Raw genomic sequence first — 25000 nt, 5'->3', positions numbered from 1 at the left:
GCCCAGGCAGACCAGCAACAGCAAAAAAACGAGCCCCCACAAGCCCTTTGATGATTCCTGTAGGCATAGAAGCCTACAGCAGTCATCATAGACTCCCCCTGCAGTGGCTGGTCTATAGACCAGCAATTGCTTCCCAGCTGCCAGAGGCAGCTTCAGGGACAGGGTGAGAGGGTTCTTTGGTCTCGCCATGAGTGTGGAGACCAGCCCCAACACCCCCTGCTGCCTGATCACTCCATGAGAGCGACAGTGCAGCGTTAACCCCTTCAATGCCACAATTGTGTATGACACATTCGTGGCATTGCAGGGGTTAACATTTGTCTCCACAAGCTTGTGGGGACTAAATATCTGTCAATGCTGTGCTCCAATGGAACATCAGCATCGAAAGATGGGGAAAAAAAAAAAAAAAACAGCACTGACCTGAAAGTCCAGGGTGCTTCCAGGTCAAACGCTGTGAGTTTAGTAAGTGGGCTGATGATGATCGGATCCCTCCTGACCAACTGTTAGTTTAAAAAAATCCTGGCTCCTAACTTTTTTACCTGGCGCCTAGATTCACAACAAATTTGTCAAGCCCTGCGTTATCATATCCCCTCTGAGGCGACGTTTTTCTAAACTAAACAGATTTAAATTAGTTAACCTTTCTTCATAACTATAGTGCTCCATTCCTTTTATTAATTTTGTAGCCCGCCTCTGCACCCTTTCTAGTGCTATGATATCCTTCTTTAGAAAAGGTGCCCAAAATTGCACAGCATACTCAAGGTGCGGCCTTACCATTGATTTATACAGAGGCAAAATTATATCTTTATTCCGCGACTTGATGCCCCTTTTTATACACGACAACACCTTACTGGCCTTAGCAACCGCAGACTGACACTGCACATTGTTGCCTAGTTTGTTGTCTATAACAATTCCCAAATCCTTCTCATTTGTCATTACCCCTAATTCACTACCGTTTAGGGTTTAGGTTGCTTGTGCATTCGCTACCCCGAAGTGCATAACTTTACATTTATCTACATTGAATTTCATCTGCCATTTGAGTGCCCAGTCCCCCAGTCTATCTAGATCCCTCTGCAGCACAGTAATATCCTGCTCGCCCTGTATAACTTTACCTAGTTTTGTGTCATCTGCAAACACAGAAACATGACTTTCAATGCCTCCTGCCAGGTCATTTATAAATATGTTGAATAAAATTGGTCCCAGAACAGAACCCTGAGGGACACCACTTACCACTTTTGACCAGCTTGAAAATTTACCATTTATAACAACTCTCTGTTCTCTACCTCTAAGCCAATGTTCTACCCAAGGGCAAGAATTTGCATCTAGGCCAATTTCTTTCAGTTTGAATACTAACCTATTGTGTGGAACCGTGTCAAACGCCTTGGCAAAATCCAAGTAGATTACATCCACTGCAACACCCTGATCTACACTTCTACTTACTTCTTCGTAGAATGCAATTAAATTAGTTTGACATGAAACTATGTTTCATAAAACCATGCTGATTTATGCTAATAATACTATTCTTCCCAAGGAATTCTTGAATATTATCCCTAAACAGCCCTTCAAATACTTTCCCAGCAACGGAAGTTAGGCTCACAGGTCTATAATTTCCGGGCACAGAGTTGGAACCCTTTTTGAAAATAGGAACCACATCTGCCTTCCTCCAATCCTCTGGTACAATTCCTGAAAGAAAAGAATCCCGAAAGATTAGAAACAGAGGTTCACTTATTTCCTGACACAGCTCCTTAAGTACTCGTGGGTGAATACCGTCAGGCCCTGGAGCCTTATTAACATTAATTTTCTTTAGTTGCTGCAGCACCTTGTCCTGGGCCATCCACTCACAGTTTGACTGAAAATTTTTCTCAGTGGTCCTATGTATCTCCATTGCCATAGGTTCCTCCATAACATATACTGAGGAAAAATACTTATTTAAAGTTTCTGCTTTTTCCTGGTCCTCCTTAACCAACACTCCCCTCTCTGTTATTAATGAACCTACGTTTTCATTCTTCGTTTTTTTAGAATTTATGTACTTAAAGAATTTTTGGGGGTTAGTTTTGCTCTCTTTGGCAATCACCCTCTCATTTTCTAGTTTAGCCCATCTAATCACTTTTTTGCATGCTTTATTGGCTTCCTTATATCTTATATAGGATGCCTCTGATTCGTCTGATTTAAATGCTGTAAAAGCCATTTTCTTATTTTTAATTTCCTGCTTAACGACCCCACTAAGCCACATCGGTTTCAATTTGTTTCTTTTATATTTGTTTCCTAGTGGTACATACTGAGAAGTGTACCGTGCTAATATTTGTTTGAAAATACTCCATTTTTCCTCAGTATTTTTATCCCTGAAGAGTTTTTGCCAGTCAATAAGTTGTAAAGCTGCCCTTATCTTATTGAAATTGGCCTTCTTAAAATTATACGTTTTAGTATTCCCCATGGGCAATTTCTTTTTTGAATTTATTTCAAAAGAGACCATATTGTGATCACTATTACCCAAGTGCTCCCCCACTTGAATGTTAGACACAAGATCAACATTGTTTGTTCTCACCAGATCCAAACAAGTATCCTTTCTAGTTGGTGCTTGTACCAGTTGTGACATGAAGGTGTCATTTAACAGGTTCAAAAACCTGGATCCCCTTGCAGAACTACTAGTCTCTCTATCCCAATTTATGTCCGGGTAATTAAAATCTCCAATAATTAACACGTTACCCAGATGTGCAGCTTTCTCAATTTGTTCTAACAGCTGCTCTTCCTCATCATTATTAACATTAGGTGGTTTATAACATATCCCAACCAGTAGTTCTTTTCCTTTTTTTTTTTGCCCCAAGTTGATATCTACCCATAAAGCTTCCACAAATCCCTTGTCGCCTTCAAGATGCTTAATATTTGACTTTAGCTCGTTGCTAACATACAAGCATACTCCTCCTCCCTTCCTGCTTTTTCTGTCCTTCCTATATAATGTATAACCTTTTAAGTTAACTGCCCAGTCATGGCTCTCATCCCACCATGTTTCTGTTATGCCTATTATATCATATTGGTTAGTGTATGCTATTGCCTCTAGTTCTCCCATTTTGTTATTTAGGCTCCTTGCATTAGCAAGCATACATTTAATATTACCCTGAGTCTCTTGAATTTTATGAGAATTTTTATTAATACATACCTCCTCTGTTCTGATCTTGCCCCTCCCCCCATCTCCACCCCCCTTGTTCTGATCTGAAGCCCCACTCCTTTCTGCACTATCTCCATTTTCAAGATCTCTGTGTCCCTCCCCCCCTACCACTAGTTTAAAAACTCCTCCAGCCTTCTAGCCATCCTCTCCCCTAGCACAACAGACCCTCTTCCGTTTAGGTGCAATCCATCACCGCTATAAAGATTGTACCCAAGCGCAAAATCAGCCCAGTGCTCTAGAAAGCCAAAACCCTCCTTCCTACACCATGACTTTAGCCACGCATTTACCTCCCTGATCTCCCGCTGCCTTTCTACTGTTGTGCGTGGCACAGGTAATATTTCTGAAAATACTACCAATACTTGGAGGTCCTTTTCTTCAATTTATCTCCTAATTCCCTGAAATCATTCTTTAGGACCTTCCATTTTCCACTGACTTTGTCATTGGTACCAATATGGACCATGACAGCCGGGTCTTCCCCAGCCCCTCCCAATAATCCATCCACTCTGTCAGCAACATGCCGGACCCGAGCACCCGGGAGACAGCAAACTGTCCGGTTGAGCTTATCAGAGCGGCAGATTACCCTATCTACTCTCTTAATAATAGAGTCCCCTACCACCACAACCTGTCTAGCCTTTCCTACGCTCTCAACCCCACTCATACTAGAGGGGCTGTTCCCTCGGCTGTTAGAAGGAACAGCTTCCTCCAGTATAGCTACTCCTGAGCTGATGCACCCAACATCTTCACTCAAGCGGGCAAATCTGTTAGGCTGCACAAGGTCAGGACTAGCTAAACCTTTCCTCTTTCCTCCCCCTCTATCACCACGTGTGCTTAACTCTCCATATGTCGTAAAGGTTAGCTCTATTTACAATATTGCGAAAGGAATTAGCTCTCTTTTTTAAGTTTTTATTAATTTGTTTGTGTTTACCAATTTCTTTATCCATTGATTCGTCCAATATACAATTAAAGTCTCCTGCTATAATAAGGATCCCTATTTTTATTTGCTCCACTTTATCGAGTATGGATTTAAGATGTATAAGGGGTTCTTTATTAGGGAAGTAAATATTAACTAGGGTATATTTTACGTTATTTATTATACCAACCCATATTAAGTAACGAGCGTTGGCCGGAAAAAATTCCGGTCAATCACATCGGCCCTAGCCCACCTGCGTTGTCTATAGACCCCCTCTATTTTTCTGCCTAATACCCCGGTGCTGAGGATTTTAATGACCCTTTTAATGGAAATAAATAAAATAGACAGAATCTTAACTCGTCTACATCCGCAGGATGCACAGGATAAAGATGACATCAGTGCGAGGCAGATAATACATGATAGAATCTTATGTGATGGAATTGGGAGTACATCAGTACACTAAAAAGTATCATACATGGGACGACTGAAGTCACGATTTAGTACCACTGATCCTTTTTAATAAAAGATGCAGATTGAAATAGAGTAAATAACACAAAACCTTTATTTTTCCTCTTGCTGGTTTCTGGGGCTAGAAATTTTTGTCCTCTGAAGTGACTACGAATTCAGGAGGGCCTTTCATATCTGTCTTTTGTACAGTCCACGGGAAGTAGGAACCCAGCAGAGTCATGTGAATATACCGTATTTGCTCGATTATAAGACGACCCCCCAAAATCTAAATATTAATTTAGGAAAAAAACCAAATGCCTGAATATAAGACTACCCTATAGGAAAAAAAGTTTTACTAGTAAATATTAATTCATGTAAACAATTTTTTCATATTTAATAAAAGCTATGATTTAGAAAAATATATATTTTTTTATTTCCTTTTATTTGCCAACCTGCCCCCCCAGTTATGCACGTCTGCCCCTAGAAATGCCTTATACCCCCTATTTGCCACTCTGCCCCATGATGTGCCTTTTAACCCTCTATATGCCACTCTGCCTCCAGAAATGTCTTATACCCTCCTATATGCCACTCTGCCCCATGATATGCCTTTTAACCCCTATATGCCAGAGTGGCATATAGGGGGTTAAAAGGCATTTCTGGGTATATATATATATGCTAACAGCAATCAAACTCCTATCAAGCCAAGGCAGCCAGTACATGCTGGAACCTGGGGATGATAGGAGTTTGAGTACAGCCTCCCTATGCCATGCTACCCCCCCCCTTACACATCCATGCTATCACACACACACTCATTCACAAACATTTAAATACTCATTCATTCCATTAATCACACATACTTCACACATTAATCACAAAAACCCTTCCCCACCCCCTTACCTGAACTGCAGATCTCTCACTCGAAGACTTCTGCAGGGGCCCGGCTGTGCGAGCAACTTCTCTGGCCCCACCCCCAGAGGAAGGAGGGGGAGGCAGAATTATGTGACACTTTGCTAGCCTCCTGCTGCTAATAGAAGAGACGCTGCTCGGGACCAAAGCACTGGTAAGCAGCCTGGCCCCAGCAGACATTTTTTTGAGGTCTAATTAGAAGACGACCTCGATTATAAGACGAGGGGTATTTTTCAGAGCATTTGCTCTGAAAAAAACCTCGTCTTATAATCAAGCAAATACGGTACATCAGATGACCCTCCTCTGTTCCTGCTTTTCTCGTGTGTGTGCACAATGTGTGCGAGCAACGCACAGGTAAGCAGCAAGGCCCTTGAGATCACAGTTGCTACGGGGATTTGCCCCGCATTAAAGACAGCCCTGGCGGTTGTGCGGCCACATCTGCCACTTCAGTGTGCGGCCGGCCCACGGGTTCGCCAGCCCGGCCCTGGCTGTGCCTGTTTTCAGGTAGGGGCCTGGAGCTGCAGCTCCATCAGCCATTACGTTAATCCGGCCCTGACTGCAGATCTCACACGGACTGCACCTCGAGGTCTGGCGGGCCGCATTTGGACTGCAGGCGACATGTTGGACGCTGTTGAATTAGTGCATGGAAAGAGTTAAAATACCAACATTTGAAATACCCTGGAGTGTCTAGTTTTCAAAAATATATGGTTTGATGGGTTAAATTGAAGTGGCCGGCCTTAAAGATGTCCTAAATAGGACATGGGACAAAAAAATTTTTGAAATAGGAATGTGCACGTAGCAAATGAGCATTGGGTATTTCTAAACTCATGACAAATGCTAAAATCTTTTTAGCGAGTTTTTTCACTGGCTTTTGTGGAGGACTAAAAGATTTTTCTAGTAAAAGTCAGAAAAGGTAGGGATTTCTTTTTCTCAGCCTCTCACCATATTTTAAAATAGTTACCCTTTAAATAGCAAATGGGCCAAAATATTTACTCCTAAAAACTGCCACTACAGTGTTTTGTAACCCTGTCAGAATCATAACAGCATTGTTTTTACTAAAGGCAGAGATTCTTTTTGTTTATGAAGTCTTATAGACTAAAAAGGTTAAGATCCCAGGTAGTCGTTTACATAGAGAATTTCAGTCAATGAGCCTAAGAAAACCTGCTTCTATTTTTACCACAGATTAGTTAACCATTGTCATGAAAACTAGCATAATAAATGTGATAACCTGTGTTGTGTACAACAAATAAAGGGTTGCCATGTCCGCCTCTTTTCCTTATCACACATCATTTTCACATGTTGCTTAGTGGCACGCAGTGTAATGCTCTGCAGTACATGGCATGTTTAAACTTATTTTTAAAATAAGAATTTTATTTAAGATTTCCCTTTTTGAACTTATATTTCTCATATACTGAATGTAGTGATACTTTGCAGCAACATAGACCTGGGAAAAATGTCCATTGTGGTATACCTATATTTGGATAGGAGCATGCTTTAAAAAAGAGAGACTTGCATTTGCCCCTCCAATGTTCCCCCCTGCTATTTACGGTGCAGGGGGGAGGTGTTCAGTTAAACACATCTCCCTACATGTGATCCAAGGAGAACTCTGACTGCCATTTTGGGGTCAAGAAGGATTTTTTTCCCTGGTTAGTGCAAAATTGGAAAGAGCCAAACTGCTTTTTTTTTTTTTTTTTTTGCCTTTTGGATCAACAGCAAAACATTAACAGATATAGGAAAGGCTGAACTTGACGGACGCATGTCTTTTTTCAGCCTATATAACTATGTAACTCTTCTGGTTGGGGAACTCTGTAGGCAGTGCTCACATTGATTTTAATGGGAGTGCTTCCCTGACACTTATTGGCTGCAGGGCTGGGTTTTTTCTTGTTTGTTTTCTGTGTTACTATTGTGAGGGTTTTGGGGTTCCCCCTTGAAGAATGCATATTACTTACAGAGTACTTTTTAATGTGCATTTTTAGTAAGACACTTAGCTGTCCTTTTAATACCTGTCTATAATGCATCGAATGTGATATTTGCAACTGTTCTTGCTTCCAAAGTTAATCATTCCGTGTTCTCTTCTGAAATGTCACTCGTCTTGTGCAAAATATGCTTTCCCTACATAAACATGGCTCACGGTTTTTATGCTGCAGTAATATTTCAGTATCATTCTCAGTGGTAATTCCTTTGTGTGCCACGGTTCTTAGCAAGCCTTTAACAGATTGTGCCTGGATAAGGGCCACCAGGCTTGTGGTTAGGGCTGGAGCCATTGAATTCTTGCTCCAGGTGAAGTGTGACTTTGTTAGATGGATACCTGCTTTTTTCCAGTTGACTGTCTGACGAAAAAACACTATGGCGGAAAACAATTCTCAAGGCTGCTGCAGATTACTCGTGTGTGTATTTTAGCCTAGCCTCCTAGACAAACACCATGATGAGTCTTCATACTTCCTTATGGTAAAGAATACAATGCCTGAATGTCTATGAAGGAGAGGATTTCACTGTAAAAAAAAAAAAACAACGGGATCCATTCATAAAGAATCACTTCAGCATGGTGTTTGGGCAGGAAAAGTTACCAAAAGCAGCCTCCATGTCTGCAGATAAAGAATGTTTATAGAGAGCAAAGTTTTTTTTTGTTTGTTTGTTTGTTTGTTTTTTTTGACAATGTTTACCTATGTTAGCATATACAGCACTGTATATTAAGCCTTACGTGTTACCCCATTTAAACTAATTGTCCCAACTGCATAAAGGGAACTGGTTGGTAAACGGGATTTTCAATTTTATTCCCCAATATTTCACTTTCCTTTTATTGAACAGGCACTGGCAAGTATCAGTCATGTGGCTCATGTTACTATAACCACAAAAACAGCAGATGGAAAATGCGCTTACAGGTGAGAATTTGCCACTGGATCTTCCTTATTTTAAATCTCCATTTTGATAACACCGGCTTAATAAAGTAGAATTCTGTACGGTAAAAGTGCTTTTCTTCAAATATTTTTTTTTAAAAACTCTGAGCTGTTTTTGGAGTGGCTTCAATTAAAACAGTATATCATAAAAACAGCAGTAAAGGCTTGTTTTCACTTTTATATGAAAAACAACCACCACTACTACTACTACTACTACTTCTAACTTCCATGTTTTGTTCCTTGCCTATTTGACTTTATGTATATAGTACTCCCAGTGAAATCAATGGGAATCGCAGAGTTTAGCATATATGCATTGACTGGAGATGGGCAAAGGAAAATAAAAGTAATTTTCTAACTCAATAGCAAAAGAATGAAGCAATAAAATGACTTTACGTTTTGCTTTCCAGGACAGAAACACTGGTCACCTATCAGGCTCTTTCCGATTATGTAAAAACTAAACCATATAATCTAGTCTGCCTCTCAAACCCACATGTTAAGTACTGGTGAAGAAAATATTTTTTATATTATATAGACTTTAACATAGGTATTCAATTATATTTTGTACTATATTTTGTGTATCTCAGGGTCACTCTGTGGTTATGAAGCCAGCCAACACAGGTCTGTTGCATTCGTGTTTTACCTTATCTTTAGAAGGTCAGCCATTTATTAATATAAATGCGCTTTACATGTAATAGCACAGATGAGCCTTGCTGCTGGGATTTTATAATCTGTTAGACCAGTGCTCCTCAATCCTCTCCTCAAAGCATACTTCACAGTCCAGGATTTAGGTATTACTCAGGGGTGTGTAAGGTGTTTTTGTTTAATTGTGCAACACTTTAGACAATCCCGAGTAATACCTAAATCCTGGACTGTTAGGTGTGCATTGAAAGGGTTGAGGAGCACGTTGTTAGACCATGCTATTGCAAATGCTTGTAAAGAAAGCATATATTCCTCATTATCAAAATATTTGTCAAAGCTCACGCTCATGCGAAATATATTGTAGTGTGCCCCTAATAAGAGTCTTATTTGGTGATAGGGATGGTCCTCGGGCATAAAGTGTCCTTTTTTCCGTCCCCAGAGTTCATTGCTTGTTATGTTTCACTCTGGCTGCCACAGTGGCCATAAAGAAGAGTGAGAATTTACTGTGATCGTTCTGTGCCTTTCTTTTTTTGTGTTAGCAGTGATTATTTTTTCCCCCTCCTCAGGGCTTGTTATGCAGATGGCAAATTAAAAGCACCCCCCAAACCATGTGCAGGCAATCAAGGAACTCAGATTATGGTACGTAGAATAATTATCTGCCTTTATGTTTATTGAATATAGTAAAAAATATAACGATCCCAAATACACAGGTCACTAAGCGTTACACGGGCATCAGAAAATATTGTATAAAGCAAAAAGCCTACTGGAAAAGAAGATCATAAATCAAAATTGCCAGTTATTTGAACCCTTAGGTGACAATAAATGAGCAATCTTACCCATTTTCATTTCATTGTTGATGGCTCATAACTAAGAAATGTTTGATTGCCCAAGTGCCTGGCAGGATTTTACACATTATATTACAACATCAGTATTACACAGTATAGCCCTGAGCAGTATCCCATGGGAACCATATCTTCCAAAGGTTCCTATGATGTTGCTGATGGAATGAGTTATATTTTCCTGATGTACATGATGATCTCTATTATGTCTAATATTGTGGACATAAGCCACTGTCTCCATTTCCCGGCGATGGAGACCTTAAGCATAAGAAACCGGTACCATAGCAAATAGTGAAAATTATTGAAAATTAGGGAAATTATTTTTTCCCTGTCATCCTTGGTGACACACGAGAAACTCCTCCTTACTGGTAGTTGGGCAGGACTTAAAACAATATATAAGAAAACTCCTCCCCGTTAGCTCTCAATGTCGGTTCTTTTATGTTTCCTTTAGTTCCAAATGCAATATATATTGTAGTGTGCCCCTAATAAGAGTCTTATTTGGTGATAAGGGGATAGTAGGGCAGGACTTAAAACAATATAAAAGAAAACTGCTCCCCGTTAGCTCTCAATGTTTTTCTGCCTTCCTACAGGTGGGGAGGACGTCTCTTTGTAGACTGTAGAGCCCTTTTCCTTTTGGTTGCACTTCATGGTTCCTGAGGCAGCCGTATGCTTTTTCTTGCTGGCTTATACATCTCATATACTGGAATGTAGTGATACTTGGCAGCAAAATACATAATCCTGGGAAATTGTCCATTGTGGTATACCTATATTTGGAGCATGCTTTAAACAAAAAAGAGAGAGACATGCATTTGCCCCTTACATTCCCCCCCAGCTATTTACAGTGCAGGGGAGGTGTTCAGTCGGACACATCTCCCTACATGTGATAAACCCGTGGCATGTATATTTATACGTTTGGCAGGTTCCTGCCAGAATACATCTTATTTGCATCCCTTTTTTATTGCTCTTAGATATGTCTAATCAGTAGTGAGTTTATATGACCCCTGAAAGGCCAAAGTCTACTTACATTTGTCCTGTTCGGGCTGTCATAAGATCATCCAGGATCCCTGCAAGAACCTCTGCCAGGCTTGTTTAAAAGCTATTTCAGTATGTGTCAGTATCTCCAAGCACAAACACAGAATTGTTATCATGGTTAAGACAAGAAACACTTCGTTGTTGCCATCAACATCTTTTTAGCCATACCTGTTTCGCTGGATCCGATCGGACTTTTTCAGTAAAGGGGCTATTTATCTCAAGAGGAAGGTGACGTTAGAGAGGAAGCATACCTCCTTTCCAGCTGAAGAAATCAATACCCTTGTCTTGGCAGTTAAGTCAGCCTCAGTGTTCAGCAGTAGAACATTGGTTACCTCCCAGAGATATGTAGACATTTGGGGTACATTTTTATCCTGGTACAGATACATCAGCCGACTGATCCCAGTTCCGTACCTTTGATACTTGACATCCTGCAAGACAACTGATAGAGACCTGCAACAATAAAAGTTCATGTTCTCAGTGCCTTCTCTGGTCTCACATAAGCTGAGAACTCTGCTTTTCTGCATTTGCTTAAGCCCTTGCCTGACTGCGACCTAGAAGACTGTCGTAAGTTTTCCCCGGGATCCTAACATAGTGGTCGCTAAACTGAAACTTCCAGCTTTTGAGCCCCTCACAGAGGTGCTTCGGCCTTGTCTTTTCCAGAAGTTAGCCTTTCTACTCGGCCTCTGCTAGGTGAGTGTGCAAACTCCAAGATTTGTCCATCTAGATAGGGTGGTACTTTCACTTTGTCTGGGATTCCTGCCCAAATTAAATAGGGCTTTCTACAAGAACCAGGTATTCTTGTCTACCTTCTTATGACCCTCCTCATTGCAGGAAAAAGCTTGGCTTTCCCTTAACCTTAGCAGATGTCCTCTTATTTTCCTTGAAAAAAACAAGAAGAGGATAAAGTCCTCTAACCTCTTTATCTCAGAACCCACACGAAGTCAAGTTACTACCAAACGCTGAATTTCGGCCTACATGGAGACTAAGTTGCAACCTCCCTTGGGTCTCTGTGCCCACTCTACTAGGGCGGTGGCAATGTCTTATGCTGTACGGTCTAATCCCCATATCTGTCTTGGTTTTTCAAATATCTCTGAAGCACCCGTGTAGATTGCATCTCCCACCCTAGTCAGACCTTTTCCTCCTGAGGACTGTATGTGTCGCTGTCATGTTCTTTAGTATGAATAAACTCTTAGCAGAAACTAGCCTAAAGCACTTCTGAGCCACATTATCACAATATCTAATGGACCCCTGGATTGATAGGAGGTTTTTAGCGGTTTGGTTACCAGGAATCATGGTATGAAATAAATATAAATACCAGCTTTTTCATAAGATAAAGGTGTGCATGATTCAAAACTAGTAGTACTGGTTCATCCTATATAAATACTGCTTGACTAATTAATGTGTGTGTATGAGATAATATAATATTGTTTCTTATGTATTGTTACTAAGATTTCTGTGGCTGTCTTGCAGGTTGAAGATCTATTTTATAATGTATCTACAAGGAGAAAAGCTCTGAAGAGCCCCAGTGAAGAACATGCAAGAATAGTTGAAGTTGTGAGCAGGTACTACACATAAGCCTTTAAAACCTTATCATAAATAATGTAAATCAGGATGAATATATTTTATATATTATATATTATATTATATCTCCAACCTCCCTTGACGTTTCCTCAGCAGCAAATACCGTATTTGCTCGATTTATAAGACGAGGTTTTTTTCAGAGCAAATGCTCTGAAAAATACCCCTCGTCTTATAATCGAGGTCGTCTTCGAATTAGACCTCAAAAAAATGTCTTCTGGGGCCAGGCTGCTTACCGGTGCTTTGGTCCCGAGCAGCGTCTCTTCTATTAGCAGCAGGAGGCTAGCAAAGTGTCACATAATGCTGCCTCCTTCCTCTGGGGGCGGGGCCAGAGAAGTTGCTCGCACAGCCGGGCCCCTGCAGAAGTCTTCGAGTGAGAGATCTGCAGTTCAGGTAAGGGTGTGGGGGAGGGTTTTTGTGATTAATGTGTGAAGTATGTGTGATTAATGGAATGAATGAGTATTTAAATGTTTGTGAATGTGTGTGTGTGTGTGTGTGTGTGTGTGTGTGTGTGTGTGTGCGTTAGTATGGATGTGTAAGGGGGGGTAGCATGGCATAGGGAGGCTGTACTCAAACTCCTATCATCCCCAGGTTCCAGCATGTACTGGCTGCCTCGGCTTGATAGGAGTTTGATTGCTGTTAGCAGTTATATATATATATATATTATATCTCCAGAAATACCTTTTAACCCCCTATATGCCACTGTGGCATATAGGGGGTTAAAAGGCATATCATGGGGCAGAGTGGCATATAGGAGAGTATAAGACATTTCTGGAGGCAGAGTGGCATATAGAGGGTTAAAAGGCACATCATGGGGCAGAGTGGCAAATAGGGGGTGTAAGGCATTTCTGGGGGCAGATGTGCATAACTGGGGGGGCAGGTTGGCAAATAAAAGGAAATAAAAAAAATATATATTTTTCTCAATCATAGCTTTTATTAAATATGAAAAAAATGTTTACATGAATTAATAGTTACTGAATTAATTAATTACTAGTAAAACTTTTTTTCCTATAGGGTAGTCTTATATTCAGGCTTTTTGGTTTTTTCCTAAATTAATATTTAGATTTTGGGGGGTCGTCTTATAATCAGGGTCGTCTTATAATCGAGCAAATACGGTATGTTTAATCCATTTCATGAATATCTTGTGTCAAAGTATTGTAATGTATTTGAGATAATGTGATTATTTATTCAGTAACAACTAGGGTGCTGTCTTTTATCTAGCCAAGTTTCAGCCTCTAGAGCTCAGTCCTAGAGTCCAGTTGTATGTCCTACATTTTTTTTCTTAGTGTTGAGATCATTCTGCTTATCATGTGGACTTTCACCTTCCTTAGAAGTAATAAAAGCCCTCACTTTGTTAGGTGAACATGCCAATGCTGCTTAGTTTTGATTCGTATATTTTTACACATCATGAGTTAAAGGTATTCCCCTTGATTATTGGACTATTAACATTTTGGTCTGATTTTATTTACAGGTATGCTATCCACAACTCTGGCATCAGTTTCTCAGTTAAAAAAGTAAGTTGACACATACACATATGCTATTGCATAATTTACCACAGATGAAGATGGGCCCCTATTAAAATTATTGGCGTCTCTTAATTTACTTTTAAATATGCTCCTGTCAGGGCTGAAACTTTCTTTGTGCCCCCCTTTTTTGCCAAGAAAGCAGACACCTATAGCGGTCAGCATAAAAACATACCAAGAGTAAACTTCTATAAGCTATTGCTAGTAGTATGTGATCAGGCAGAGTGATTTATCTGGAACTGCAAATGCCACCTGTTTAATGTGCGTAAAAAAGTTAATTCACTGACGTGATTTGGCAGGGGAGTTCACTGACTTCACTATATAGTTGTGAAGGCTTACCCCAGTGAGCTTCTCTTCAAAAAAGCATGAATTACCCTGTGCATATGTGTTATATTACCCATAACTTAGCATAAATAAATTGCAGTTTAATATATATATATATGTGTGTGTGTGTGTGTGTGCATTAAACTTCAGTACAGAGTCGAAACTGTCCTGATCTCAATAGCATCCTGTGATCAGAATCAATAATGTGTGCGTGAAAAAAATTTGGTATTCTCCATAAATCAAAGGCTCCTTAATCCAAATTCCCAGAATGGGAAACAAAATTACTGCAAATCCGTATACTGTCCACATATATTTGGATTGTTTTCCCTAAAACTTTTTGACAAATAAATTAAAAAAAAAACAAAACATGTTCTCTTTGATTTTCTCAGCAAGGCGAGACAATGGCAGATGTGAGGACATTATCAAGTGCAACAACTGTAGATAATATCCGGTCTATATATGGAAATGCTGTGAGCAGGTACACTACTATTATTAACTTTGGAGACTTTGTATAGTGCTATGCTTTGCATTCTTTTAGGTAAATGTAAACAAATCCAGAAGAGTCACTTAACAACCAATGACGTGCCTTGTACATCATGACATTAGATCAAGCGATTTAACATCGTGTGTCCCCTCCCTGGGACGCCCATTTTAAAGGAGTTTAGGAGGCATTTTTACCTCTCGCAAGATGGCGGTAGCCTTTAAAAGAAAAAACACGTTTCCAAGAGGGTCTCTCCAGGTACTGCACTCAACCTTACAAGCCAAGTGAGCCGAGCTTTCTAATCGCAATGTAATTGTAAAAATATTTTTTAAAAAAAGAATTTAAAAAAAATTAAAATAGCTAAAACAAACTTAACGCTGTTTCTTCCCAGACCTCCTGACATGGAAAGAGCTAAGATACTAGCATTTCAAATACCCAATGGTTGTCTACTAAATGAATGGTTTGATGGGGTAAATTGTAGTGGCCAGATTCAAAGATGTCCCAAATAGGGCATAGGCACAGACTGACCAAATGGGGGGCGGGACGCACTTCCCAAATGTGGCCTTTTAGCCGCAAACAGCCAGAAAAACCCGTGCATGGAGGGTATAACTCTACTCTGGATAGTCCGACCGACTACCTCCGCTGACTTGTGCTCCCTTAGCCTGGGACACCAAACTTTCCCTAGTTCCCCAGTCACTAGCCGAGGCTCAGTGTAGGGTAAAACCAAAACAAAGACTGATTTATTTCTCACACACAGGGCTGGATACATCCAACAAAACACACATTAACATAGTCAAGATATTGAGATACAAACCGTCCCCTTAATCTGCTGGAGATAATCCCCTCAGCAAGTGATGGGATGATATACTGCTGGGGGTAGCCACACAAGTCTTTACAAACGCAGGGCCCATAGTCAATAGGGAGGAGGCTGGCAGTCAGGCCTCTCCAGTGGTCCCAGTAATGGAGGTTTCCGTCACATTGCTGGGGTCTTGTTTGACTGTGATGTATACCAGGAGCTATAAATTCATACCAGAAGTACAATTTGTGTGAAAATAAAACAAAATTACTACCACAAACTTTGGCAAAGGCTGGTGATAGATAATAAGAGATATGGGGGAAAGGAGGGGGGATTAGAGAAGTGTACAGATAAAGGAAAAAAGGGGATTCTAGCTAAAAAAAAAAAATACAATTATGAGGATTAGGCTGTTCCTTTAATATTGGAAAGGTGCAGTCATATTAAAATGTCGCTGTTTGTATCAGGGAGCTAATAGAAGTTGGATGTGAAGATGCCAAGCTTGCCTTTAAAATGAAAGGATATGTGACTAATGCCAACTATTCATTGAAGAAATGCATTTTCTTACTCTTCATTAATGGTAAGTGTGACCTGAGAGTACATTATGCTAGAGCTTATTTGGTGACCTTAGCAATTTTTATGCATTGTTAGCCTTTGTATTGTCGGTTATAATCTCAACTAATGTTATGGAACCCTTATGTGTCACGAAACATAATTTTCCATATATTTACTTGTAGTTTTAAAATGTAGACATATGTTTAGTGAAGAGTAAACTGCCTACAATAAAACTATGCTCTTTTCTTAACATTACTAACAGCAAGACTGGTTGAATCGACAGCTTTAAAAAAAGCTATAGAGTCTGTGTATGCTGCCTATTTACCAAAGAATACTCATCCATTTCTGTATCTAAGGTGAGTTAGCATATTGTCTATATTGGCATGGGTGTATTTTATAGTGTGTGTGTGTGTGTGTGTGTGTATATATATGTTTGGAGGGGGGTTAATCCTTTTTTAAAATTGACATGTGCCTAAAGTGGATTTATTTGACTCGGTGCAATCAATGATGTCTCGGAAAGATTGGACTTCATTGACTTTATTTTACCCGTCTCGTTTTTACCTTGAACATTGAGGGCATTAAAAGGCTGCAAAATATACGGTTTTAATACATTTTTTTTAGTCTTCTAAAAAACATATTCCACTTTGTTCTTGTCTGGTGTCGGAACATGAAAGATCAGTTAATTAGTACCCTATAGAATCAGAAGAGATGCTCAAGCCATACTCTGTGTTGTATGATGTGTAAGCATTCTGAAAACAACTAAATTGGCTCCAGTTATCAGCCATTGCACCTGCGGGATTTTCTTGCAGCATTGAAATATCTCCTCAAAATGTTGATGTGAATGTCCACCCGACAAAACATGAAGTTCATTTTTTGCATGAAGACAGTATCATTGAGAAGGCACAGCAGCACATAGAGAGCAAATTGCTGGGATCCAACTCTTCAAGAATGTATTTCACTCAGGTGAGGAATAAACAAAATAGCATTCTCATTACCACTTTATTTTCAAATCATTATTGTTACATTTGTTTGTGTCTATATGTATACATAAATATTATGTGTTTCCAAGATTTAATGTATTCTACATTCTATTTTATTTATGATTGTGTTGATATGTCCAATTACACTTGAGCCCCTGAAATAAGGGGACTGTGTATGAGAATGGTTGCAATTCCTAAACGTTTCATACAATACTTTTTGGTCAACCCTTTGAATTAAAGCTCAAAGCCTGCAACACGATAATATTTGGTAGCGCCACCTTTCTCTGCAATAATAACTAAGTCTTTTACAAGTACATACAATTCCCTCCACTTATTTATTTATGTTTAACCCTTGGATCTTTATTTGTCAAACAATTAATGAGAGCAGAATATATTTGTGTATTGTTTAAAGAGATTATTTAAAGATTAAACAATAAAGACAATTTTTCACAGCCTTCCTATTTACCAAGGGTGCCAATATTAGTGCAGGGTACTGTACAAGCTTTTTAGTGATTTTTGCCCATTTGTTTTGGCAGATTTATTTTAGATTGCACCCATAAATAGATTTATTTCTGCACCCAAACCGTGTTGCTGTAATGCTTCATTGGCGAGACCTAGAGCAACACTGAGATCGGCATCAGGGGCCATGTCTGGCCCCTCCCAGTGTCGTCAATGTCCACCATATACTATATGGCGGCAGATGCCTGTTTTAAAAGTTTAGGAGCCGATCAACAATTGTCAATGATTTTCATAATTCAAGATTTTCAAAGCCCCTTGTGCCTGAAAATATAGATTTTATAAAAGACAGGAGGCGAGTATTATGCAATAGTCTTTCTTTACTACTGGACAGCAGCAAGGGTTAACCAAACAATATATGTTGAGAAAAAAACAAAGAATCAATCAAACATGCTAGGTATGCAGGTAATAACCGATCAGAGCATATCACAGGTAATATAACAGGTAACTTCCTTAGACTCCTCCTCTTTCGAGCTGTAGAAGTCCGATATAAGGAACAGAAGAAACGTTCAGGAATAATAACTTGGTAAGATGAGACCGAAGATGAGGAATCCGTGGAGATTCAAACTGAAAAATATGAGAGAAGAACCAAAGGGAGGGTTAAATGGGTGGGATAATACTCGCCTTCTGTCTTTTATAAAATCTATATTTTCAGGCACAAGGGGCTATGAAAATCTTGAATTTGATGGCAGACAGGAGGCTCGTATTATGCAAGTTTAAAGCTAAATAAGCAAATAAACAAATGAAGCATAATAGTTATAATATTACTGAGGAGACATGAGGATCTGGTCTAAAATAGAAAGTTTTGAACGTGGATTCCGATGACCAGTCGGCAGCCTTAAGAATGTCTGCCAGAGAGCCACCAGATTGCAGTACTTGGACATGGTGAGTTTAACCCATCTCGCCAAAGTGGGTGAAGAGACTGGAAGATGGGGTTTACGAAATGAAATGAGTAATTGATGATAGGACGGGTTTCTAAAATCCGATGTCGAATTCATAAGCTTTAAGGCAATGAACTACGCATAGGGAAGGATTATGAGGGAAAGCAGGATAGAAAATAGACTTCAAATTGGTTTTTGTACGTCTATGAACAGTGAAGAGGACACCCCGTGGGGAGTATTGTCTTTGCGTCAAGTCTAGGGCCCTAACATCTGAGACCCGTTTAAAGGATATGAGACATAAGAGCATAGTAAGCTTAAAACTTAAGAGCTTGGGAGAGAGGGAATCATAATCATCCCATGAATCAAGTAGTTGTAAAACTAAATTAACATCCCAGGTAGACACGTATTTGGGTAGGGGAGGACGTTTAAAACGAATGCCCCTAAGGAGCCTGCAAACTAGGGGGTGTTTGCCTATAGGTAAGGCATCAATGGGAGAATGCTGAGCTGAAATGGCTGAGCGATAGAGATTTAATGTACGGTAAGCTTTACCATTATCAAATTCAGAGGACAAGGAATTAAGGATGCAGGCTACAGGTGCATGAATGGGATCCAGGTCCCTTTGTGTGCACCAATTAAACCAAAGTTTCCAGGCAGGTCTGTAATTAGATCTGGTACCTGGGGCCCACGCTTCTGAGAGGATGTCTCTAGTAGATTGAGAAAGCGGGACGTCTGTTTCGGGAGCCCCGAGATCAGCCAAGCTACCAGGGAGAGATTCCCCGACAGGATCAGAGGATGAGGTTCCCCTGACGGATTGGTTAATAAATCCTGAGACTAGGGAAGATTCTCGGGAAGTCTGTCAGCATTCCCAGGATTTGGGGAAACCACGACTGGGTAGGCCACCAGGGGGTTATGATGGCTACAGTGGCCTTTTGTAAGAGTGTCTGGAGTAGAACCCTGGGAATCATCATGAATGGAGGGAACGCATATAGGGTCCCTGATGGCCATATCTGGGTGAGTGCATCTGAACCCAAAGCGTCCGGATCCGGATCCAACTGTAGAAATCGGTGACTTGCCGATTGAGACGTGACGCGAACAGGTCTAGCGTTAGAGGTCCCCACAGATGGTTCAATTGATGGAAGACAGCTGGATCTAGCATCCAATCGCTGGAGTCGGCCAGGTAACTGGAGTTCCAGTCTGCAATTGTGTTTTGAGAGGCCAGGAAGGTACTCTGCCTTTAGGACAATATGTCTACACAAAAGTGCCAAAGTCCCTTGACAAGGTTGGTCAGTTCTTTTGATTTGGTGCCCCCCAACTTGTTGACATACTGGAACGCAGATATGTTGTCCATCCGCAGGAGTACACAGCAATGTCTTTCACAAAACTCTTTAGAGCGAAAGAACATGCCAAAGCTCCAAACAATTTATGTGCAAGAGGGGACCATTTCCCTCCCGTGGAACGGGGGCCGCATCTCGCGCCCCAGCCAGCCATCGGATTCTATGGTAATATCTGGGGAGGATGCAAAGATAGTCTTCCCATTCCAGGATTGGATATAGGGAAACCACCATAGGTGTTCTTCCCTGGTTTCTGGGGTCAAAGAGATTTCGTCTGAATAACCTAAGCCTTCTCTCAAATGCTCGGTAATGCAGAGGAGCAGGAAAAATTGCTTCGATAGAGGCCGAGAGAAGGCCTACTACCCTGGCAAGGGAGCGTACGGATATTAGATTCTTGTTTAGGATAGATTTCCCTCCGAATAGTTTTCAATTTCCGTGAGGGTAGGCTGAGAGTGGCATCCAGGGAGTTCACTAGGAAACCCAGGAACTCTATACCCTGAGAAGGGGTCAGAATAGATTTCTTGGAGTTTATAATGAATCCAAGATTGGACAACAAAGATAAGATCCAATAGGTATGAGTGTGGATAGATTCTAGGGATTGAGACATGATCAAGATGTTGTCTAGATAGATGATTAGACGAACACCCCGGCTCCTGAGGAGGGCCACCACAGGTTTGAGAATGTAAAGCACCATGGTGAACTGTCATAATTTCTGATTCCAAAGGAATTGGAGGTATTGTTGGTGAGAACGGTGTATATGCACGGTTAGATACGCATCTCTGAGATCTATTTTTACGAGCCAATCGTTTATTAGTAAAAGATCTCTTAACAGATGGATGCCCTCCATCTTGAAATGTTGATAACGTATGAAATTGTTTAAATCTCTCAGATTTATTACAGGTCTGTGACCCCCTTCTCATTTGTTTACGAGGAATAGATTGCTTACAAAACCGTGAGGGGAGAGAAAAGCTGGGATAATAGCTCCTTTTTTCTTCAAATCTAGTATCTCTAGATTTATGAGATCATGATGAATTTGGTCGAAGACCAAAGGTTTCGGGATTTGGGTTTGGATTGGAGTGGAAAGAAATTCTATCTTGTAACCCCTGATGGCGTCTAGAACCCATTTGTCTGAGGTAATTTGGGCCCAAACATGGAAAAAATGTGAGAGTCTGCCCCCCAACTTTGTGTGGGAAGAAGGGAGAATAAACGGACTTACCAGCCGATGGTCTGGATCGCGGGTAGCCACGTTGGCCTCTAGCCCTCCAAGGTCTTCCTGGGGAAGGGAAGAAAGGATTGGCTTGATATGAACCAGAGTATTGAATTCTGTCATATTGTGAAGGGCCTTGTTGGTGTTGTCTAGGTTGAAATTTGTGGCTGGGAAAGCGACCCCTGCCTTTCTCAGCCCTGCTGAATTCTCTGCCTTGTTGAGCGTAGAGAATAGCCACACATATTTCCCTATCTCCTTAATGAAGGGTTCTCCGAATAGTAAGCCTTCAGCAGAAGAGCCAGGTTCCTGGGTAGCCAGTTGAGTCAGTTGAGAGTCCATTTTCATAAGGACTGATCTCCGCCGCTCACTATTCAGGGTGGAATTAACATTGCCGAAAACGCATATAGATCTCTGAATCCAACCCCTAAGATTTTCAGTGTCAACCAGTGTACCGGATTGGCAAGCTTCTTCAGCCATATCGAAGATTTTGGCAAGTGGCCCTAATAGTTCGAGAAGCTTATCTTGACAAACCTTAAAAGACCTGTCTAGGCCTTTTTTGTGGTTCTTACCAGTTTTATTGAGGTACTGAATAATTATGGGGTCCAATTCATGGGTAGCGGCAGCTTTATTATGGATAGAAGGTCTTGGTCATTCCGCCGTAATTTGTTTCTGGCTGACTTGTCGAGTGGCTTGCGCAGCCATAATTCCATGTACTGAGAAACATGAGTGGCTGGGATCCACTCAGAGGATCTCGGGTGTTTAATATTACCCGGGTCAAAAAGGGGGTTGCCTTTTTTGTTGAGGACCAAATCCTCCGTAGCGGTAGTAGCCGCCTGATCTTGTGACTCCTGAGAGGAGACACTAAGAGGGGGTTCAACCTCCGAATCTGAATCTTTGGAGGTGTCCGAGGATGAATTGTCACTATGGGATGTGTCAAATGAGTCTGGTTTACCGATGTAAGGAGTTATCCAAGCCCGTTTTGATATGTCGTCCTCTCGGGCGGAGGGTATGTGGTGTCTTTTGGATACACCATGTTTTGAACTGCGGTGTGAACGCAGAGTGTCATGAGAGTCTTGATCCATTTCCCTCCGCATATCGGTTCGATCATCAATAATTGCAGTACACTTTACCAGACTTTTTGAGTCCCTTTGATAGGTGTCTAGTGGACTCTTCAGTGGACCAGAATAGGTCTGAAGGAGTAGAGGGACCTTGAGTTTTACGCTTGTGTGTATTATGAGCAATGGCAGCGGCCACAGATTGGGCAAATGACTCTTGCCTAAAAGTCATGGCCATGATAATTGCCGAAGAAATTGACTTATTAGTAGAGTCTTCCTGAACCCTTCCTGACTCATAACGGTCTTCAATTGAGGAATCTGCCTCACCTGCCGGCCCCATAAGGCTAGCGTCTGTGATAGCCTTCTTAGAATGGTCCTTAGAAGACATAGTAGGAAATAAGTAACAAGCACTTTAAATATGAATAAAATGCTGAGGGTTCAGAGGGTTGGAAGGCTGCCAGGCAAACAAATATAAATATGTAGAAATATATAGTTACAGTAACGGAATGCAGGATGCACGGCAAACAGTGTTTCAATTCTGAGGTAAATCCTCAGACTGAAATATTCCCACTCACACAAACACCTGAGCACCAGCTGGCGGAGCCTCGTGGGCAGCGAAGGGAAGCCGCGTCCCACGAGGCGGGGCAGGGGAAAGGCTTCCACAAAGGGAGACCTCTCAAAATGTCTGCCATGCAAAATACACAAGCGACTCCAGTGTCCGTTTGAACCAAAGAAACAAACAACGGAGTGCACAGGAGGGCTGAAGAAGGTTTCAGGTGAGCGAAACCACAGCCCTAGAAACAAATATCTGAAAGGAAAGCGGTCCAAACGTTGAAAATGCGGCCACAGAGATAAAATAAAATGTAGGTAAATGAGTTAATGAAACCCCTGGAAAGGGGTAGGAAGGTGAAAGAAATGAACACACAAAGGTGTATGTAACTTTGCAGCATATGTAAAAGGTATATATTAACGATAAGCAACAATAAATCTGCTACTGTGAGAGAGAAAAATATATAGGTGAATACTTAACTGTCGCAGCAGCGAGAAAGAGGAGGAGTCTAAGGAAGTTACCTGTTATATTACCTGTGACATGCTTATTACCTGCATACCTAGCATGTTTGATTGATTCTTTGTTTTTTTTCTCAACATATATTGTTTGGTTAACCCTTGCTGCTGTCCAGTAGTAAAGAAAGACCATTGCATAATACGAGCCTCCTGTCTGCCATAAAATCGATTTTATCGATTCAAAGATGAGGATTTTTTCAGAGTAAATGCTCTGAAAAATACCCCCTCATCTTGTAGTGACAAATACCAAGATCCAGTTCCCCCGCAGCGCTGCAGGGGACCTGGATTCTCTGGCGTGACGTGACCTTCCAGTGGTCTTTCACCGGCTGCCAGAGAGGAGGATACTTTACAATGAAAAAACCCTCATCTCATAATCGATAAAATCTATTCAACTAATCTATAATGAAAATCCTTGACTTTGATTTTCATTATCGATTATTATCGATTTTATCTATTAGTTGTTGCAGGCCTAAAGACATTGTCACGAAGAGGTTAAGGAAATATTGTATTTGTGTTGATTCTTAAATAAAAACAAACATACTAAAGACATTCCAGTAGATCTCCGTATACCTACACATCAGGAAACCTCTGACTTTTGTTTCCCATTTCTGTTTGTTTTAACAAAATATACTCAAAATCCTGTAATTTCAAATCTGCTTTCTTTATTTTCTTCTACATTGTGTACTAGACCTTGTTGCCTGGAGCCTCTATATCTGCTAGCGAGGTTATTAAACCATTGGCAGGTTCTTCTCAGAAGCCAGGAGAGAAGGTGTATGCTCATCAGATGATCCGAACAGATGCCAAGGACCAAAAGCTGGATGCTTTTCTTCAGCCTCTTTCCAGGTCTCTGCCATCAACTGCCCTTGGAAGTCAGAATTCTGAAGTTACTAAGGAGGAAAATTGCCCAAAAGAAATTATGGAAGATATAAACATGCATGATGTGTCTGATGTCTCTAATAGTAGAAGTGACGATGACAAAAATACAGATGGAACGGCTTGCACTTCTGGGGACACTGCACCACCCAGGTAGATCACAAAAGCAGGCTATGATTTAATGAACAAACACCCTCACAATAATTAAGCTTTTGGTTAGATATAGGTGTTGTATTTGTAAAGCAGCTAAAGCCGTGAACAACTCTAGCCTTTAGTGGTTGCAAAAAAGCTGTTTTTTTGTTTATCCCAGCATGTGCAAAGGCATCTCAGTTGAAATTTCCTTAAACTACTTGTTTTCAGGCATGGATACCCTGAATTCCTAGCCTGTTTTTGTTCCTCAAGGGTATGGAGTTGGGCACTACTGCAAGGTACAGAAGCATCGCTAAAACACAAGAAGGCTCTAAAGCGATGTAAAGAACCTGTATACTTTTCAAATATTACCTTTAGCACAAACATTTATGAATGAAGTATGTTATAAGATTAATTGTCCGTTAAAAATAGACCTATTCCATAATGGACAAGCAAGAACAGGAATATGTAGCTCTGGCTTATGACATTCAGAGCAAGAATACATATGGTGATGTAAGTTGATAATTGTATGGCTAATTTGCAGTTGCGACAATTAGACACTGTTTCTGGAACTACATTTTCCAGAGCAATTCTGTCTTTTTATTTTTTTTTCTTCTTATTGCCTCAGATAACACTACCTTACTACCTCTCTGCCCTTTAACTTCAGACTCATTAAAAGTTGAAGGGAGTTCTTTAACAACCTTACTTAATTGAAGATAAATATGTGCATGAACACTACATAATTTGGTTAGTCATTTTGTTTTGGCAATACCTTATGCTTAATAAGGTTTGTGTTACTTTTTACCTGGGAAAACTGAAATACATAGTTTGTATTTATCATTTTGAAGGAAGAAGAGAGTGCGCACTGACTCTGATGAA

General features: G+C 40.6%; 1 protein-coding gene across 1 annotated transcript in view; it reads left to right on the top strand.

The window, feature by feature from the left end:
• Positions 1-25000, top strand: part of MLH1 (mutL homolog 1) — a 77409-nt gene that overhangs the window by 30051 nt on the left and 22358 nt on the right. The window contains exons 4-13 of the mRNA XM_053468277.1: positions 8232-8305; positions 9526-9598; positions 12301-12392; positions 13880-13922; positions 14645-14733; positions 15997-16109; positions 16347-16440; positions 16894-17047; positions 23808-24145; positions 24970-25000. The exon at positions 24970-25000 is cut by the window's right edge and continues 121 nt beyond it. Of these exons, the coding sequence (XP_053324252.1) occupies positions 8232-8305; positions 9526-9598; positions 12301-12392; positions 13880-13922; positions 14645-14733; positions 15997-16109; positions 16347-16440; positions 16894-17047; positions 23808-24145; positions 24970-25000 (1101 nt within the window). The remainder of the gene's footprint in view (positions 1-8231; positions 8306-9525; positions 9599-12300; positions 12393-13879; positions 13923-14644; positions 14734-15996; positions 16110-16346; positions 16441-16893; positions 17048-23807; positions 24146-24969) is intronic.

This window comes from Spea bombifrons, chromosome 5 (assembly GCF_027358695.1).
Source record: "Spea bombifrons isolate aSpeBom1 chromosome 5, aSpeBom1.2.pri, whole genome shotgun sequence".
Lineage (NCBI taxonomy): Eukaryota > Metazoa > Chordata > Amphibia > Anura > Pelobatidae > Spea > Spea bombifrons.
The sequence above is the reverse complement of the archived record's forward strand: the minus strand, read 5'-3'. Positions and strand labels throughout refer to the sequence as shown.